Here is a 15,971-nt window from a genome sequence, read left to right as displayed (position 1 = left end):
TTTCCAAACTGCACTCTCACAGTGTCACACTGTCTTCCAGCAACAACAACAGCAACCAAAGATCAATCTCAAGCCACATGACAAAATTATTTTCTGATGTGGAATGTCAGACTAGGCTGCAACCACAGAGCATACTAAGAATAAATCACACCGAACCGAAACTCTGATACCACATTGTTGGGAATAAAACACCATTCTCCCTTGAGAAAATACCTTTCACAGAGAAATAAAATAGACACAATCACAACACAAGAATTTAACGTGAAAACTCCAATTACTGGAGAAAAAATCACGGCCGTTTCCAAATGACAACCAGAGAAGTACACCCACACTTTCAAAACAAATATTTAACTACACCTCATAATACTCTCTAATTAAAAGGTATAGAGGAAACACTACAAGAAAATAGAGTTATTTTGATACTTTATTTTTTAACATCATAATTAAATGTCAAAATTAATATATATTTTTGACAAATATTACAAATGTCAAATTTTCTATATTTTCTTGACGAAAAATTTGACCGTAGAAAATTACTCCTCAATTTTGACACTCATTTGTTTTCAATTTACTCTACTATTTTTTTCTTCATTGGGCTCTGTTAATTTTGACATCACACTGCTCTCAGTTTAGGATTATACTACTCATTCTTTATCTTCAAAATCTCAATTTATTTTTAGTTTCAAGATCACATCTCATTCTTTGTTAAATTTTTTTGTTGAGAATATTTTATAGTCAATAAGTGTCAAAATAAATAGTATTTTTGACAATTAATAAGTATCACAGAAAATATGTTCTCAAAATTTTCTAACAAATTATTTTTGACAGCCAATATTTATCAAAATAAGATTTAAATTTTTTTCACAATCGCTTATATGTTAAAAATACTATTTTTGACAAAACTTTTATTAACATATTTTCATAGTTAAAATAGTGTCAAAATTTGTTTTTTTGACAAATTTTAATTTTCTTTTACACATTATAACCCTCAAAAATAATCTATATTGTTGTAGTGAAAAGAAAAGTCAGATACAAGCTTTAAGTGTTTTCGACTAGTGCAAAAAATATGGAGAACTTAGCCTCATATTTATACCTTAAGCCACCCACTCCATTTGCTATCCTAAGCAATGTAGAACTAATTCAACCAAATTCTAACATATCTGAATGTCAATTATGCTCATTTGAGTCGTGACAAGATTCTCTTCTTAAATATATAAAGAGATCTATACATAGAGGTTTTCAAGTTTTGAAAATTCTTAGTGAATAGACAAATATTATATATAAATAATAATGGATTAATATACATAGTAAAGTGTATATGGAAACCAAATGCATGAAGCACTTTTCGAATTAGATTTTATCATGGTAACAGAGTTAAAGAATTTTGTTGTTCCTTTGCTTTAGTATTTAAAATATCAAACTTGTAGAATCGTTTTTAAATTTTTACCATCTCAATATAAAAATTATGAGTGATTGAATTTTTGGTCTATGTTTCTTATCAAATTTTCTCAAAGCATTCAATTTATTCTTTGTAATTGATCTCCACTTCTTGCATATATATGTACAGGCTTAGCAGCAGCCAGTGTTGGAGTTTTTGTAGCATGTGTTGTGGTTATTTACAAAAGTAAGAGTTTACGGAAAATCATGTTTAAAAAGACAATGGTTGACTGCAAAGTTGAGGGTTTGATACAAAGTTATGAGTTTATGTTGCAAAAATGATATAGTTACTCACAGGTAAAAAAGATGAACAATTCATTTCGTGAGGAATTAGGAAAAGGAGCATTTAGTGTTGTATATAAAAGTAGTTTAAGTAATAACGTTAAGTAACAGTGAAGATATTGAAGGAGTCCAAAGATAATGGAAAAGAATTTAATGGAGAAGAATTGAAGGGCGAAGAATTCATAAATAAGGTTGCAAGTATTATTAGATTAGTAAACTAAAAAATTAAATTTAATAACTAAAAATACTGACTAAAAATAATAAATTTTATTAGTTTTTGAACTTTTCTCAAATAACTAAGATAAATTTTATAACACCTGTCAAGAAAATTTAGAAGGCTACTATTTTTATTAAAATTTGACCAACATTTAACTAGCAAATAAAAAATGAGTAATTTCATATTATTAGACATAATTTCACTCTATTAAAAATACTATTTGTTCATACCCTGGCCCAATACTAAGGCCCAGGTCCAATTAAAAGGCCTAATCTAAAGGATTAGAGCCTAGTTAAGTACCAGCCTTCACATAAGAGGTCGGTATCAACCACGACTTGGTCAGAAGAGGTCGGATGCGAGATTAGCTGGCAGATAAATACTCATTCAAATGGGTAACCGCCCCTAAAATCTCTCTAACCGCCTCATAAAGCCCTATCTTAACCTCCCCAAGATAATAGGGACGGTTACCACCCTAAAGATACGGCACTACACCAACGGTGGTTATTGGCTCACCTCTATAAATACACTGACACCCACTCAGGTATCTCTAAGTCCAATACTCTCTAAGACCTGCTTACACCCTTGCTAACTTAAGCATCGGAGTGTCCTTGCAGGTACCACCCCCCATTCCCACGCGAGCACAAGTCGGAAGGAGCTTCCCGAGTTGCGGACACACCCGAAAATCACTTCCATCACACACTTGGGCCGCCAAACGCCGTCCGTATTATTAATCTCCGGTTACCTACCGTAACATTGGCGCCGTTGCCGGGGACCCGAGAGATCACTCAACGATGGCGGATAGATCCCACGAAGAAGGCCATGCGGAAACAGATTCTGAGCAAGAGAATCTAGACGTAGGCCATGGCAATGAAGACAATGATCAACACCGAGAGGGTACCTCCGGAGTAAAGAATCCGAAGGTAAATTCCTCAGATGGACGTGAATCAGAAAAAGGCGGACCGTCTCATGTAACCGAACTAATGAGTTTGGTTCATAGTCGCCTGGAACAATTGGAACAAGAGCGGGAGAGGCAAAAGGAAACCGAAAGGTACCTTAAAGAGGAGATGGAACGACGAAAAGAGTTAGAAAGAAAACTCTTACAGCTAGAATCCTCCCTCAAGAACTCCCGCGATGAAGGAGAAGATCGACTCCCGGGAGGAGAAGATCCCTTCAGCGAGGACATAATGAGGGCGAAAGTTCCAGGGAACTTTAAAAGCCCTGATATGGACCTCTATGATGGAACTATGGATCCAAAGCATCATCTTAGCAACTTCAAAAGTCGGATGTATCTGGCTGATGCCTCCGACGCTACGAGATGCAAGGCCTTCCCGACCACTTTATCGAAAGCAGCAATGAAGTGGTTCGATAGCCTCCCCCCGAGATCCATTACTAGTTTTGAAGACCTCTCAAGGAAATTCTTGATGAGGTTCTCAATTCAGAAGGATAAAGTAAAACATGCACCGAGCCTCCTGGGAGTAAAACAGGAGGTCGGAGAGTCTTTACGAGCCTATATGGAAAGGTTCAATAAGGCATGTTTAGAAATCCAAGACCTGCCCACAGAGGCAGTAATAATGGGGTTAGTCAATGGACTTAGAGAAGGCCCCTTCTCACAGTCCATATCCAAAAGACACCCCATTTCTCTGAGTGATGTACAAGAAAGGGCTGAAAAGTACATCAACATGGAAGAGAATGCAAAGTTAAGAGACCCGAGTTCACGACCTGGACCTGCTTCCTCCTCTAGAGAGAGAGAAAGGGAAGTCAGGAAGAAGGAAGAACCCGGTCTTGAAAGGCCCAGAAAGTATCACTCTTATACTCCTCTAAAGACTTCTATAGTGGATGTATACAGAGAGATCTGCAACACTGAAAGGCTGCCACCCCCAAGACCTATTAAAAATAAAAAAGGGGGAAGTCGCAGCGAATATTGCGAGTACCATAAAATATATGGTCACTCCACCAACGACTGTTACGACCTCAAAAATGTGATAGAAAAGCTGGCTAGAGAAGGTCGGCTTGACAGATATCTCATGGAGAGGTCGGACACCCATGGAAAGAGAAAGCGAGATGACATGGACAGAAGAGATCCGCCACCACAGACCCCTGAGAGGCACATCCACATGATCTCAGGAGGATTTGCGGGAGGTGGAGTCACCAAATCTTCTCGCAAAAGACATCTCAAAAGAGTCTATCAGGTCGGGGATGAGACGCCCGACCTCCCCACAATATCATTCACAAAAGAGGATGGGCAAGGGATAATCCCCGGGCACGACGATCCCGTGGTGATAACCATGATCCTAGCCAACGCCCACCTCCACAGAACCCTAGTAGACCAAGGGAGCTCGGCGGACATCCTATTCAAGCCCGCCTTCGACAAACTAGGGTTAGACGAGAAAGAGCTGAGAGCCTACCCCGACACCCTATATGGGTTAGGGGATACGCCAATAAAGCCACTAGGATTTTTACCCCTTCACACAACTTTTGGAAAAGGGGAAAAATCGAGAACTCTAAGCATAGACTTCATAGTCATCGATGAAGGGTCAGCCTACAATGCCCTAATTGGCAGGACTACCCTTAATCGTCTTGGAGCAGTGGTATCAACTCCTCACCTCTGCATGAAATTCCCAACTCCAGGAGGAATAGCCACGGTGAGGGGAGATCAAAAATTGGCAAGGAAGTGCTATAATGAAAGTCTGAATCTGAGAGGGAAGGGCAAAGAAGTCCACACCATAGAGCTAGGCGGCACAAGAACCAGAGAAGAGCTACGACCTCAACCGGGGGGAAAAACCGAGGAGATACAAATCGGTGAGGAGGAAGGAAAGAATACCTACATAGGAGCCAACCTAGGGGAAACCCTGAAACAAAGGTTGGGTGAACTCCTAAGAGCCAATTCCGACCTCTTCGCCTGGAAGGCCTCCGACATGCCCGGGATTGATTCTGAGCTCATGTCCCATAGGCTCTCGGTTTATCCAGGATCCCGACCTGTACAGCAAAGAAGGCGCAAACTCAGCCCAGAGAGGGCCTCCATAGTAGAAGAGCAAGTACAGGCGCTCCTGGAAGCCGGCTTTATCAGAGAGGTCAAATACCCAACATGGCTAGCAAATGTGGTGCTAGTTAAAAAGCAAAATGGTAAATGGAGAATGTGCGTCGACTACACCGACTTGAATAAGGCCTGTCCTAAGGACCCTTATCCTCTACCGAGTATTGACACCCTGGTAGACTCCAGCTCAGGGTACCAATACTTATCATTCATGGACGCCTACTCGTGATATAACCAAATCCCGATGCATGAACCCGACCAAGAGAAAACATCGTTCATCACACCAAAAGCCAACTATTGTTACGTGGTCATGCCATTCGGATTAAAGAATGCAGGAGCCACGTACCAAAGGCTGATGAACAAAGTGTTTTCCCCCCATATAGGGAGCTTAATGGAGGTGTACGTCGACGACATGTTAGTAAAAACCAAGCAAGAAGTCGACCTCTTAACCGACCTCTCACAAGTCTTCGACACTATAAGGTTGCATGGGATGAGACTAAATCCCGCAAAATGCGCCTTCGCAGTAGAAGCAGGAAAATTTCTAGGGTTCATGCTAACACAAAGAGGGATTGAGGCCAATCCCGACAAGTGCAGAGCCATCCTAGAAATGAAAAGTCCGACTTGTTTGAGAGAGGTTCAACAGCTCAACGGCCGACTTGCAGCCTTCTCCAGGTTTTTGGCAGGATCAGCACTAAAATCCCTTCCATTATTCTCCCTATTAAGGAAGGGATGCCAGTTTGAATGGACTCCGGAATGTGAGGAGGCGTTCCAAGAGTTCAAAAAATTCTTGAGCCAACCTCCCATCTTAACCCGACCAGCACCGGGAAAAGACCTCGTCCTATACTTATCCGTCGCAAACAGGGCTGTCTCATCAGCCCTGATCAGAGAAGACGAGGTCGGGCAACACCCGGTCTATTTTACCAGCAAGGTTCTACAAGGTCCTGAACTAAGGTACCACAAACTAGAGAAGTTTGCTTACTCCTTAGTAATAGCCTCAAGAAGGCTAAGACCTTACTTCCAGGCTCACACAATAAGAGTCCGTACGAACCAGCCCATGAAGCAAATCCTTCAAAAGACGGATGTTGCAGGGAGAATGGTTCAATGGGCGATAGAGCTCTCCGAGTTCGATTTGAGATACGAAACTCGGACTGTAATTAAAGCCCAGTGCCTCGCCGACTTCATTGCAGAATACGCAGGCGAACAAGAGGAAAAACCAACTACATGGGAACTCTATGTAGACGGGTCCTCCAACAAAACGGGGAGCGGCGCAGGCATAATATTGGTAGATGGAAAAGGAACCCAGTTAGAGGTCTCCTTAAAATTTGAATTTCCAGCTTCAAACAATCAGGCAGAATATGAAGCCTTGATTGCAGGATTAAAGCTAGCAGAAGAAGTTGGCGCCACAAAGGTGACAATCTATAGCGACTCACAAGTGGTGACTTCCCAAATAAGTGGGGAATATCAGGCAAAGGACCCCAATATGAAGAAATACTTGGAAAAAACCTTGGAACACCTTGGGCACTTTGCGGAAACCGAGATCAAGCACATAACTCGGGATCTAAATAGCAGAGCTGACGCCCTGTCCAAGTTAGCAAGTACCAAACCCGGAGGGAACAACAGAAGCCTGATTCAAGAGACCCTACAAGAGCCCTCGGTATCAAAAGCAGAAGATGAACGAGAGGTTCTTGAGGTAGTCGGCCTAAGCCTCGGATGGATGAATCCCTTAGTCGAATACCTAAAATTCGACATCCTCCCCAAAGAGGAGAAAGAGGCTAAAAAGATCCGAAGGGAAGCACAACATTATACTTTGGTGAGAAATGTCCTTTACAGAAGAGGGATATCAACACCATTGCTGAAGTGCGTACCGACCTCAAGAACCACCGAGGTATTGGAAGAAGTGCACAATGGGATTTGCGGAAACCATCTCGGAGCAAGGTCGCTAGCCAGAAAAGTAATCCGAGCAGGATTCTATTGGCCGACCTTGCAGAAAGATGCTACCGACTTTGTGAAAAAATGCCAGCCATGCCAGATGCATGCAAATTTCCACGTAGCTCCACCAGAAGAGCTCATTAGTATAACTTCCCCCTGGCCCTTTGCAAAATGGGGGATGGATCTGTTAGGTCCTTTTCCCCAAGCACCAGGGCAAGTTAAATACTTAATCGTGGGAATAGATTACTTCACAAAGTGGATAGAAGCAGAACCATTAGCCACTATCACTGCTCAAAGAAGTCGCAGGTTCCTCTACAAAAACATCATCACAAGGTATGGGATACCTTATTCCATCACCACAGATAATGGAACCCAATTCACCGACGCCACCTTCAGAAACCTGGTAGCCAGCATGAAAATCAAGCATCAATTCACCTCGGTAGAACACCCACAAGCCAATGGGCAAGCCGAGGCAGCTAACAAGGTCATACTGGCAGGTTTGAAGAAAAGATTACAGGAAGCAAAGGGAGCTTGGGCCGAAGAGCTCCCTCAAGTACTGTGGGCTTATAGGACAACTCCCCAATCCGCCACAGGAGAAACACCTTTTCGACTAGTGTACGGCGTAGAAGCCATGATTCCTATAGAAATCAGTGAGCAAAGCCCAAGAGTAATTCTCCATGATGAGGTCGGAAATGTACAGGGGCACAAAGAGGAGCTCGACTTGCTCCCCGAAGTCCGAGAGAACGCCCAGATAAGAGAAGCAGCATTAAAGCAAAGAATGGCTACCAGATACAACAAAAAAGTCATTCGAAGAACATTTGCTGTAGACGACTTGGTCCTAATCAGAAACGACATTGGAGTCAACAAGTCGGGGGAAGGAAAGCTCGCCGCCAATTGGAAAGGGCCATACAAAATCAAAGAAGTGTTAGGGAAAGGTTATTATAAAGTAACCGACCTGGATGGCACTGAGTTACCAAGGTCGTGGCATGCTTGTAATATGAAAAGGTACTACAGCTAGAAGCGAACTCTACTCCCTGATGTACTCTTTTCCCAGCTTCATGATTTTTTCCCAAAAAAGGGTTTTTTCTGGAGAGGGGTTTTTAACGAGGCATCATAGTAGAGGCTAAGAGAAATATACTGTCAAGACCCTTAGTAGCAAAAAGGTACCTTCCCGATTAATAAAGATCTTTTTCATTAATATATTTCTCTTAAATATCCTTCTCTATTTTTATATAAGTCTTTCTACGAAACGCGCCGACTTAAGCTCGACAAAGCGTGAAAATCCCATGAACCGACCTAACATGGTCGTCAGGATGAAACGACGAGGTACAAGTCGGTGTAAAGAGGTTATACAAGTTGATCGCATTAAACTCGGGAATTGTCCGACTCTTAAGTCGAAAGAAAACCCGAGTAACGCAAACTCGACAGAACTCCGAGTAAAAGAAAACCGAGTTCTGAGTAGATAAAGCGCATCGCAAAAATAACCTAAGTCATAAAAACTCACTAAAGCAAAAGTTGAGTAAAAAGGATAACAAAAGAGATATGAGAGCCTGAGAAAGTTTAAAGTTTGCACACAGGCCTTTGCACGAAAAAGGCTCAAGAAAACAATGCAAGCAAACAAAAGGCTTTTCCGAAAAAATCAAACATATCAAAATAGAAAAGCATGCATACGCGCAAAGTAACTTAAACCCTTATTCAAAAAGGGGCACCCACTTTGATTAGAAAACCCTTATCCAAAAAAGGGAATTTATTTTGTTTAAACCCTTATCCAAAACAAGGGCAACAAACAGAATATTTTGTTTACGGCCTTAAAAGGCCAAAAGCAAATTGTTCACAAACCACCAACAAATAAATATAAGTTCAAAAAAGGGGGACCCACAGGTCGGGCCCCCATATAGCCACAAAAATAAAAAGAAGTCATTTCTTGGAAGCTGCAGAGGAATCACCACCACCAGGAGGAACGTCACCAGGACCGGGAGGAGGAGCCGAAGAGGAAGTCGGAGCAGGGGTTGAAGAACTCGGAACATCCTTGGAATGAGGAGGAGACTCTATGATCCTCTGCCCCCGAGTCTTTAGATCTGACTCGGAAAGGACCTCGGGTGGAGGAGGATCAACAATGGCGCCGTCAATCACCACTTTGTCAGGATGTAATGGAGAAAGATCCAAGTCGGGGGCTATAACCCTGACCTGCTCAAGGAAAATTCTCCAAGACTCCTCGGCGCCATCCGCAATAGAGTCCTCCAAATCGGCATAAGCATTCCGAGAGTTCAACAGATCCTTCTTCACCTCCACCATATCTTTAAATAGGCTTTGGTAACTCTCCTGGGCTGCCTTCCTTAGATTTACCTCCATGGTACATTGGGCTCGCAGCTGGCTCTCCTTCTCCCGGAGGACATCTCTCTCCTTCCTCAACTTATCCCTCTCCTCCTTCAACTCCTCTTGATGCTTTTCAAATAAGAGAAGCCTCCCCTCTAACTCCGCAACCTTTGAGGAAGTCCCCAAGGAGCTGAGGGGAGTCTTCTCGAATATATCCAAGAGTTTGCCACAAACTCCCGCCGCCCTAAAGCTCTCCTCGGCCAGGGCGGTAAGGTGGCTCCGAACAGAAGCATCATCCATGGGTATCAGAGGATAGATGTTCTTTCGGACGAATGCTTGAGCATCCGCCTTAACACCACCTTCCCAAGAAGGGCCAGACTCTGAAGTCTTGCGCCTCTTCTTCTCCGGCTCGGAGAGCAATTGGGCAGAAGGGAGTGGTCGAGCCAAACTCGAGGAGGAGGAAATAAGGATAGGCTGAGAGGGAGTACCCACATTCCTAGGAGGAGGAGGAGGAGGAGGAGGAGGAGAGACGACCGCCTTGGAACCCCCGGACCTGGCCCGAGACTTTGCCTTGGCTTCCTACACCCTCTGGTAGGACTCTTGAGCATTTTTCTTTGCCATATCTACAAAAGAAACAACCAAGTTACAAGTCGGTAAAATACAAGTCGGTGAAATACAACTCGGAAATAGGAAATGCATGCGCTACCTATGCAAGATTGAACAAATACCGACGTCCCCTGGAGGATTTTTCTCGTATCCAAGTATGGGGCCTTCCCCCATGCTTCTCGGAAAAACCCTACAATGGCCGCCTCCACCTCGTCTAGGTCATCTAGACCAGTCTTTTCACAAGGGGTGGCCGGCAGCCAATAAAGGGGAAAGCGAGGGGAGGAATGCTCGTCCAGAAAAAAGGGGTGGTGACCCTCTACAGCTTGAACCTTGAAGAAAAAGTTTTTGAAGTCGTGGAAAGATTCGTCAAAAAGGGTGAAAATCCTCCGACCTTGAATGGCTCGGAAGGATACCCATTGTTGTTTGTTGTTCATCCCACTAAAGGGCTTAGTCATATGGAAAAGATAAAAAAAGATTCTCAAGGAAGTCGGGAAATCCAGAGCGTGACTTATAAACTGGTAAATCTTCAAAAAACCCCAGGAGTTGGGGTGGAGTTGGGTAGGGGCAACCTTACAGTGGTGCAAAACGGATATCTCGAAGTCAGAAAAAGGAAGAAAAACACCCAAACGGGTGATCATGCATTCATACATAAAGAAAAAATGAGGGGCTGCCTCATCAACTCTCCCAAAACAGACCCGGTCTTCAGGACCCGGGATTATCAGTTCATATTTGGGCTCGTCCTCATCCGAAGTACAGAGCCTGTGATGAGTACGGAGGTGGGTGATGAACTCAGCGTCAACCAACGGTTCCTCCCCAAGGACCGTATCGTCAACCCACTGAGAAAGGATGTCTACAGAAGCCATTTTTTTTATATAAAGAAGAAAGTGGCAGAAAACCTACAAAAAGGAAAAAGAAAAAGAAAATCAAAAAATACGGCCACTAAAGAAGAGAGATTCGAAACTAGAATCTACAGGTCAACCTATCTACTTGCAAAACAAAAACATGCAAACATAAAGCATGACATGGAAAAAGCAAAACTAACCTTTATCCGAAAATGAAGGTTGGAGAAGAACAGAAGTCTTCGAACACAAGGATGCAATATTAACAAGATAAGGAGAAAGTTTGAAAGATTGCAGAAACGGAAAATGGAAAGAGAGGGAAAGTGTTTATAAAGAAAGGCTAAGGGGCATAATGGTAAAACGTGAGGCAGTCATTAATGAGACTGCACCGTTACCAAAGCCCTCAATCCCTAAATGATCCCTCAACGGACACGACGCTTGAATTGACGCAACTGTCAGAAACCAAAAGTCGCGAAAATCACGTCGGTTCCCAAGATCCGTGTTCTTTCAAACAAGTCGACTACGCACCCGAGTTGAATACTTGAACCCAAACTTTAAAGAAAATTTGGGCTCAAGTAGGGGCACTGTTCATACCCTGGCCCAATACTAAGGCCCAGGTCCAATTAAAAGGCCTAATCTAAAGGATTAGAGCCTAGTTAAGTACCAGCCTTCACATAAGAGGTCGGTATCAACCACGACTTGGTCAGAAGAGGTCGGATGCGAGATTAGCTGGCAGATAAACACTCATTCAAATGGGTAACCGCCCCTAAAATCTCTCTAACCGCCTCATAAAGCCCTATCTTAACCTCCCCAAGATAATAGGGACGGTTACCACCCTAAAGATACGGCACTACACCAACGGTGGTTATTGGCTCACCTCTATAAATACACTGACACCCACTCAGGTATCTCTAAGTCCAATACTCTCTAAGACCTGCTTACACCCTTGCTAACTTAAGCATCGGAGTGTCCTTGCAGGTACCACCCCCCATTCCCACGCGAGCACAAGTCGGAAGGAGCTTCCCGAGTTGCGGACACACCCGAAAATCACTTCCATCACACACTTGGGCCGCCAAACGCCGTCCGTATTATTAATCTCCGGTTACCTACCGTAACACTATTGATAGCTAATTAATGACTATAAATTACAAAAGTTGTTACCCTCTAATACTCATGGTGTTTGAATTTTATTTAATTTATCTTTTATAATAAATTTTAAATATTTAAAAATAATTTATTTTTTTATTTTTTAAATTAAATATTAATTTTTAAATTTTTTATAAATTAAATACTACCTTTTATTTAAACACCATAACAACCAATAACTAAATCAAAAGTAAAATAAATAGATAAAGGAAATCTTTGTGCACCAATGGAAACTAAATTACCCTTCAGCTTTTTTTATACTTATACTGATAATGTATACCTTTTGTGTTGCACGTTTATTTCTCTTTTTCTTTTATTCCGCGGCCACAGACGTCCACAACAACAATAATGCATTCTTTCACGACCAAAAAGGAAGAAATAAATTTTCTATAAAGAAAAAGAAAACAAGATAATGGATACTTTTTAGATGACTTTAGTACACGGAAAAAAAAAAGAAAAACAAATAAAGATGAACAGTAAACAACGTAGTCATTAATTTTTGTAATTTATAGCTATCAAAATAGTAATTAATGATAATTTTAACGGTGTGAGATTGACGTAAGATTTCATTTAATGACACACTTTTTTTTGTTGGTTATATACTGACCATAATTTAATAAAGTTATTGACTCTAGATTTTTTCATTATTATCATTAATTACTTAAAGAATATTATAATTTTTGATATAATGTTTGAATAATATTATTAAGAAACGAATAATGTTATAAAGAAAAAATTAGTTGCGAGAAAATTTTTTGCAAAGCTTATTAGCAAAAGAAAAATGTTATTTATGATAAGGAGATTACTTTGATAAAAACATTATAAAGATATTTACATGTGTCATGATATTATTGGACATCTTAATCAAATCGGTTAATAATTTATTTTTTAATAAATTAGAACAAAATCGGTTTATTATAGCAATAATAATAAACTCAATTGTCCGCACTATAATTATTAAACTCGATTTGATTCGATTGATTTACACAATCTAAACCGAATCATATTTAAATTTTTTGATAAAAAAATATATCCTTGATTTTTATTTAAAAAAAAATTCAGTGAGTTATGTAAATTAATCGGTTCGACCGGATCTGTTAACAATTAGGTTTATTGTTATTGTTATAAAAAAATCAGTTTTATTCTAATTTGTTAAGAAATTAAAAAATAACCGATTCATTAATACGTCTAATAATAATGCGACACATAAGTGTCTTTATAAAAATATGTTTTACGCATCTTTATGGGAACATCCTCCTTATAATAAAACTAGTTTTTAGTTAGATATATTCTAGAATAAAGTACTAAATTGGTCCCCTACGATTGAGCTTAATCCTGTTTTGGTCATCAAGATTTAAAGTGTCCTATTTGAATACAAAAAAATTTCATTTAGTTTCAAAAGAAGTCCCACAGATCAAAGTTAAATAATTAACGGAATGTTCTACATAGCAGCACAAGAGCAATGTCGAAGAATAAGTACTAGGGGTATCCGCGGACCGGATCGGATCGAATATGGCCGAAAATTCGATCCGATCCGCACAATTTCTATCGGATCGGATAGGTTATGATATCCGCACTTTTTAGTGTCGGATCCGATCCGATCCGCACATTTGCGGATCGGATCGGATCAAATATCGGATATATCCGCATAATTAAACCTTCTCTTTTTAATCATATTTCTATGTAAAAAAATTCGATAAAAATATTTCTTTCATACTTTTAAACTTATTTATTCCTAAAATATTCTTAATCAAACTCTTTCTAAATAACAAAAATAAAATAATACAATATATGAATAATAATTACTAACTAAAACATACAAACAAGTAAATATAATACCAAACATATATATATTTATTTATTAATTATTATAGTGCGGATCTGCGAATGTAGAGCAGATATCTGCGATCCGATCCGCAAAGGGTGTGGATCGGATCCAATCTGATCCGATCAATTTGCGGATAGAATGGTATCCGCAATTTTCGGATCGGATGCGGATATTTACCGCGGATCTGCGAATACGATCCGATTCATGAACACCCCTAATAAATACAAGTTCTAGAGACACAAAATCAACTTATCAATACATTTATTTATCATTCTTCTTACAATTTAAATGAAATATTTTCTCCATCAAAGTGATACGGTATCTAAAATGATATCGATTCCATTTTATAAATCAACTTCGATGCAAATTTCAATTCTAAATCAATTTATTTCTTAAAAATATCAAAAATGAAATTCTAAAAATACTCTATTAGAGATACTCTTATCACCAAAACACCATTAATTAATCTCGATATACTTAGAACTCTTCTTAATCTATAAAGCTTAGTTCATTTCACACTTAAAATCTCTTCCCCACCTCTACCCTCATGGAATAAAATTCACAAACATAATCTAGAATATATTACGCTTGATTTGTGTTAATTTTAAGCACTAAACAACACTAATTTTTTTCTCTGATTAATTTTGTTTTACAAATAATAATGGCAATCCAGTAAGAGTCTTCTTCCGCAGTCAAGAAGCATGTGTGTAAACACAATTAGATTATGACAAAAAAAAATTGTAATTTCCTGGTCAAGATGAATCATATCATGTTTTCCTTTCTCTTTGGCGAATAACCAATGGTATAATCAAGAACAGTACAGTGAAACGCCAAAAATTTTCGAACTTCTCTTTTATTATACCCCTTTTCCAAATGTTTTTGATCTGTATTCCAGCGTCACTTTGCTTGGATAATGGAAATTCTGTAATTTTTCAGTAACTTTTGCTGCTTCTTTTGTTTTACACCCCCTCTCTCGAAAGATTAGTGATATAATTACTAAGGTCGTTATTTTATCACCGATTGAGAGAGTATAACTCTTTAAACGACAATTACTCTATTTTATAACGATAAAATAATAAGTTTTATATTGACTTAAAATCTCACACATCGATTTATCACATCCCTGAATTGAAGTTCCTAATTTCTTTTTGTTTTCTTAATTTAGAAAATAACATGATTGACATCTAAATTTTATTTTCTTAAACCGTTTGAGTCACGGCCCTAAAATCCAAATCCCAAATGTTATGAAGTGTATAAGAATCCCAAATGCTATTTACCGTTTTTCTTACGTTAGTTTAAAGTAGTTAATAGACTTTAACATATGTTGTTGTCTTGTTGACTTGAAATCGAAGGGAAGCCGACACCCTAATTTCCTTGTATCTCCTTTTGCAAATATAATTATGCAAATGTGACAGAAATTGTATATAATAATTTATTTAGTGATTGATTTTTTTGTATATATATAATATTTTTATAAGAAATTGTATGATAAATAAAGAATAATAAAATATGTAAACTTAGATTATATATTATATTTTAAATTAAATCAAATTTTATTTTATATCTTTAATTCTAAACACAATAACTAATTTTCAATTCAACTAATTTCATTTCAAATCAAATCAGAATGATTATAATTTTTTTCCCAAACATACCCTTATTATTCATTTCCTCAAAATATATAATCTCTCGGATGTAGTTCACATTTGTTATAGAAGAAAGTAGAGTAATAGAGCTAGAGCATTAGTGATAGTGACTACACCAATGAATTGATTGATACATTTTAAAAAAGATTAGAGGGAGCACCCAAATTGGTATTAAAAGAATTTTTGATCGATAATTTTGGTTTCTAAACAATTTTAAAAATGTTATTTGCACATTAAAATTAGTTATTATATATTTATATATAAATACATGTATAATTTAATTTAATTTTTAATATGTATTTTATATTGTAATATGTATTTTATCTATATGGCTAATTTTGATTGTTGATTTTGTTATATATACACCTAATATAATTAAAAAAAAAAAATTTATTCACTAGAAGTTCTCAAAAATTACTCTCACCAAATAAATTGGTCTATATTTTACTTTGAATCAAATTTGGAATATGTGTAGCGGACAAATAAATTTTTAATAAATTTTATTATAAGACAGTTAAGTCTTAAAAAAATATTATTAGAAGATAAATTAGTCCCATTTAAAATAATAATAATCAACCGTAGCTGTCTTTTGCAAATAGCATTTTTATTAATCAAAGTTCGGACTTGTGTTTTTTCATTATATGTTTCTTCTATATATGTGTGTGATTGAGCATCGAGCTAGGGAAAGGTA

The 15,971-nt window shown here is 38.7% G+C and overlaps 1 protein-coding gene across 1 annotated transcript; it reads right to left on the bottom strand.

Moving 5' to 3' along the window:
* Positions 1-8,816: 8,816 nt before the first annotated feature.
* Positions 8,817-9,995, bottom strand: LOC130975968 (actin cytoskeleton-regulatory complex protein pan-1-like). Its single transcript, XM_057900676.1, has 3 exons — positions 9,948-9,995; positions 9,246-9,794; positions 8,817-9,086 (listed from the first exon to the last, which is right to left on the bottom strand). The coding sequence occupies exons 1-3, from the start codon at positions 9,993-9,995 to the stop codon at positions 8,817-8,819; spliced, it is 867 nt and encodes a 288-aa protein (XP_057756659.1).
* Between the last annotated feature and the right edge of the window lie 5,976 nt (positions 9,996-15,971).

Source organism: Arachis stenosperma, chromosome 4 (genome assembly GCF_014773155.1).
Source record: "Arachis stenosperma cultivar V10309 chromosome 4, arast.V10309.gnm1.PFL2, whole genome shotgun sequence".
NCBI classification, from domain to species: domain Eukaryota; kingdom Viridiplantae; phylum Streptophyta; class Magnoliopsida; order Fabales; family Fabaceae; genus Arachis; species Arachis stenosperma.
This window is presented reverse-complemented; position numbering and strand designations above follow the sequence as displayed.